Source organism: Mya arenaria, chromosome 8 (assembly GCF_026914265.1).
Source record: "Mya arenaria isolate MELC-2E11 chromosome 8, ASM2691426v1".
Taxonomy (NCBI): Eukaryota; Metazoa; Mollusca; class Bivalvia; order Myida; family Myidae; genus Mya; species Mya arenaria.
The window spans coordinates 20,114,655-20,119,517 of NC_069129.1; the positions used below are offsets into that span (position 1 = coordinate 20,114,655).

Below are 4,863 nucleotides of genomic sequence, written 5' to 3' on the forward strand. Positions count from 1 at the left end.
AGGTTACTTAATTTACATTAGGTTACTGGGTACACAGTGGGATACTTGATGCACATGAGATTAATTACTTGGTTGTGATAAGTTTATTGGGTGAACATGAGGTAACTTGGTGTTTATGAGGCTACTTGGTGTACATGCGGTTACTTGGTACACATGAGGTTCCTTGGTGTAGATGTTACTTGGTATACATAAACTTACTTGGTAACCATGAGGTGGATTAGTACGCTTATGTTATTAAGGATTAGTACACACGTGGAACTTTCTTCCGAAATATTTATGTTTGGTTTCGTGAAATTGCTATAACTGAGTGTTATTTATCGTGCAAATCGGCCATTTCACGATATAATTCATTAGAATACTATTTAGTGTTGTGTGACCCCAACTACTAGGTGTCATTCGGAACATCTGCCCATTTTCTATCGAAAACAACCTCGGATGTAAATGGACGGTCTACATTGTTAGAAATATTTTTTTGTTACAACATTTAACTACGCTGCAAGCAGATCGCGTAGTAATTTTAATTGAGCAGAAAACCATAATGACTTAAGCACCCCCCCCCCCCCCCCCCCCCCGATAGAAAATTGTCCAAGTTTACTCTTTATTTCAAATTAGGAGAAAAAAGAAATAAAACTCGCACAAAACTGCACCATTCCGCGCTAAAAATTGTTAAATAATTTCGCGGAGTACCCACAAACACCCCTGCCAGCACTTTAAACTAAATAAATTTCGGTTCTGAGGGAGGGTCGCAAGTCAAAAGGTTTTTCCCTTAAGTTACGCACCTTAAAACATAAATTCCTGGATCCGCCCCTGGATGCCATGATACACTTAACACACGCAATCATTTAAACTTACAAAAAACATATTAAAACACTACACTTGATACTATTCTTTAAAACTCCGAACTTCTACTAATGTACCGGCAGTCAACCGATGCTGATTTCGATGGAAAAGGCCGAGGAATTCCGAATGGATCGGGATGGGCAGTCGTGACATTTCGGCAGACCTCGGCATGATCGGGATATATTTATTTCGTTGTGCATTCCGAGTGTAGGAACGCCTATTAAACAGTCGATATCAACTATTGAAATTTATTTTGGAGATAAATCTCGGCATGTTTTAAAGGGCTATTTGTTTAGATTTGGGAAAATAATGAATGTAAATTAAGCACGGTTTTAACAAGGCTTATCGTTTGGATATTGTGTAATATGTCAGTGTGATATTGATCGTAAAATGTGGTTTCTTCGTATCAGTACAAAACAAATTACTTCCTTGTTACACAATGCTGTGATTGAATGAACATCTATTTGTTTTATTTCGCAAGTCTTTTTTAAACTCGAGAGAGAATATGAAATTTTGGATCATCAATATCTTCCGACAGATGGTGTTGGGGTTCGAGAAGCACTTGAACTCAGTGTTACTTTATCGTGGAAATGGGTCAATTCGCTTTAGAATTTACAGGAAAAGAACTTCCTACAAATATTCGGCAATCTCCGGTCAGCTCGGGATAGACAATCGCTACTACTCGGTAGTCTTCGGCAAGCCCGGGAAGACAAATAACCGTGTGTCTGAAGGCATACTCGACATTCGATAACTAGTTTTAATGTTGACACAGGAATATACAACAGCATGTTTAAACACATTTTTTTGATTTGAAATTGATTGTTAATTTACCACGGTTGTAACTTCGCTTATCATTTTGATATCGTGTTAGATGTCAGTGTTTAATGATTGAAATATTGGTTTTCTTCGTATCAGCTGAGTGCAAAATAATTTACTTCTTAGTAACAAACTAAACAGAAACCGACAGTTTGAACTAGTTTATGAGTCATTTTTAATCCCAGGAGCGAAAATGGCATCTAATTTTGAATCATCCATTCAGAGGGGCTGTGACTTCATACATGATTTTTCCTGCTTTCCTTGTGCAGAGAACGGATTTAACACAGAAGCTCAACATTATTGTACTCAATGCAAAACATATTACTGCAAAAGCTGTGTTTCAAAACATAACGTATTATATCAGAAGCACGCGGTGCTCGGCCGGAAGGATGTGAAGAAATGGGAGGCAGCCCCAGGGGTTGTGGACGCCCTGGAGAGATGCGCAATGCATCCCGGGGAGGCACTGAAGCTGGTATGTGGTGACCATGACCAGCTGTGTTGTCCTGTGTGCGTCGCCGTGGACCACAGGTATGTTAGAAATATGACAAGTTTAAGGTACACAACATAAGTGAATGCAATTTCTTTTTATTATTATTTATAAAATTATAAGGTTAAAGCTCATTTGACTTTTAAAGAAAACAAAGCTTACGATTTGTGTATATTACAGGAATATCAGCTTTTATATATAATAGTTTTCATTTAATAGCTACGTGGCCACAAATTCCCCAGATTAAAGAGTACAAAATTCGAAAATCATTGACATTTTTTATCCGTATACACAGCATATCCCTTTTTGGTTTTGACCGTTAAAATAAAAAGTAAGTTAAACATTATCATGCATTTTTCGCGTCAACCTTTATTTTGCGCCTTTGCTGTTATTCGTGTGTAGCCGTGGTCCACAGGTTTGAAGGAAGAGAACGTCAATTTAAAGGCACACAACATAGGTTGATGCAAAACTATTTTATTGTTTTTATAAATTATGATTTTTAACTTATTTGACTTTTTATGATCAAAACAATAAAGGCTTTTTGTACATTTTACAAAAATATTAGTCTTTGAACATGCAAATTTCAGTTAATAGCTACGTGGCCACATATCACCAAGTTTAAAAAAAAACAACACTGAATCTGTACACAAATAAAAAAAAATCGGTTTTGATCAATCAAGTCAAATTAATAAACTATAATAATGCATTAAAATTAAAGGAGATTCATTTTTGCATGAAGCTATATTGTGCGCCTTTAAGACACAAAACGGTAACTAATCTATACATACTAGCGCCAATTTTTAAATCATTTTCTATTACATTGTCCCACATAAGCAAGGTCACATTTATGCACATCTGTTTACAAATGTTTCAAAACTTCTTTGTTTCAGACAATGTTCCAAAATCCATCCCATTCCAGATGTAGCAAAAGGTATTCAGAGAAATATTGAGTTTCAACAAATTCCAAAGAAGATAGCTGAACTAGAAAAGCAATTCGAGCTGATGAAAGAAGCCAGAATAAAGAATACGACATCTCTGAAAAAGACGCGGGCAGCTATTTCTGATGAAATTAAAATCATTAGGAAAAAGATCAGCGAAATCCTTGACAAGATTGAGAAAACAACCTTACAGGACTTGGACGGAATGATAGCCAAACTTGAAAACAACATAAAGAAAGATATAAAAACTTGTGATAAAATGACTATCGAACTGCAAAACATGATGGCCGCTTTTCAAACCAAAACAAAATCAAGCGAGTCAAAAGCATTTATTGCGTACAGAAAGAGCCAGGATATGATTTCACGAGGAAGCGATAATCTTCGTAGCATAACAGCTATTGAGTGTTACAATGTAACATTTCAATCCAAGAACCTTATCGAAGAACTTTTATCTTCAACAAAGACCTTTGGAGCGCTTGAAGAACAAACTGTTATTACCAAACAGCAAAAATATCCGCTTTCCGATCCAAACCACGTATTCAGTGTTGCAGAGTACAAGGAGTACAACGTGAAGATGAGGAACGACAAATGTCAATGCTATATCTCTTGTGTATGTGAAATGCCTAGTGGAGAGTTTGTCATAGCAGACTGGAAGAATTGTATCGTAAAGCTCCTTGACAAAGAGTACAGGGAGCTCGCCCACTGTGGTATCCCGGGGAAACCATGGGACGTGTGCCACATTGACGGAAATGAAGTGGCCGTTTGTGTTAGCCGTGAACTTCATTTCATTAGTGCTACGCAAGGGAAACTCGTTACCTCGAGAAAGTTATGCTTCAACCATTCATGTTTTGCCTTAGCTCATCATGGTGGCCAGCTTTACATCGCCTCCTATAACGCACTGTACGTCTACACGTTGTCGGGACAGAAGGTGAAGATGCTGTACGAGGACAAGTCACGGGGTATCACGGTGGACAAATGTGCCATCAGTAACGACGGGAAGTCAATCTACATTACAAACTGCAGTAAACATCAACTGATCACCCTAGACAACAACGGCAACAAGCTGGCTTTACTCACTGACCACGACATGAAAAAACCTACCGGAGTACACGTGACACCTGCTGGACACGTGTTCATCTGCTGCCGTGACTCCGACACAGTGCTGCAGGTTGACAAAGACGGGAAGAAGAAGTTGGCCACACTGACAAGGAAAGAAGACGGAGTAAACGGACCACGTGTTTTATTTTTCAGCAGCCGCTCTTCTTCTCTGATTGTTGGTGGAGAAAAAGACACACTTCTTGTTGTCAAGTTAATTTAATAATAAAAACTATGAATGTTGATATGGTACTACCGAACTGGGATCTTTATTATTGTTGCAAAGTATATTACGGTATTTTCATATATATATATATTTTGTTTAGACAGCATGCTATAAGTAAAACAGATATAAATCCAAAAGCATATTGTGAATACTTTTACGTTATCATATTTTGGACAATTTATATCCCACAAACTATGTGAAAATGCTTTATCAAATTCGTTCTGAATAAATACGTTTGCACTTTCAGAACACCGTCATATTTATTTAGTCAATTTAAATATAATCATGATTTACTTGCATAATTTACTCAGTCAGTTGAATTACAATAGAAAAATAATCGAACAACCTCGAAATTCAATGTCGGTGATAGGGTTCGCGTGAACCATAAGAAAATCATCTTTTGAAGAATGCATAATCGATTTTGAACGTATACTGATTTTTTTTTGAAGAACAGATTATCA

The 4,863-nt window shown here is 37.1% G+C and overlaps 1 protein-coding gene across 1 annotated transcript; it reads left to right on the forward strand.

The window, feature by feature from the left end:
- The first annotated feature begins 1,001 nt into the window (after nucleotides 1–1,001).
- Nucleotides 1,002–4,637, forward strand: LOC128243836 (uncharacterized). The gene is made up of 2 exons (XM_052961807.1): nucleotides 1,002–2,184; nucleotides 3,034–4,637. The coding sequence occupies exons 1-2, from the start codon at nucleotides 1,850–1,852 to the stop codon at nucleotides 4,397–4,399; spliced, it is 1,701 nt and encodes a 566-aa protein (XP_052817767.1). The 5' UTR covers nucleotides 1,002–1,849; the 3' UTR covers nucleotides 4,400–4,637.
- The last annotated feature ends 226 nt before the right edge of the window (nucleotides 4,638–4,863 follow it).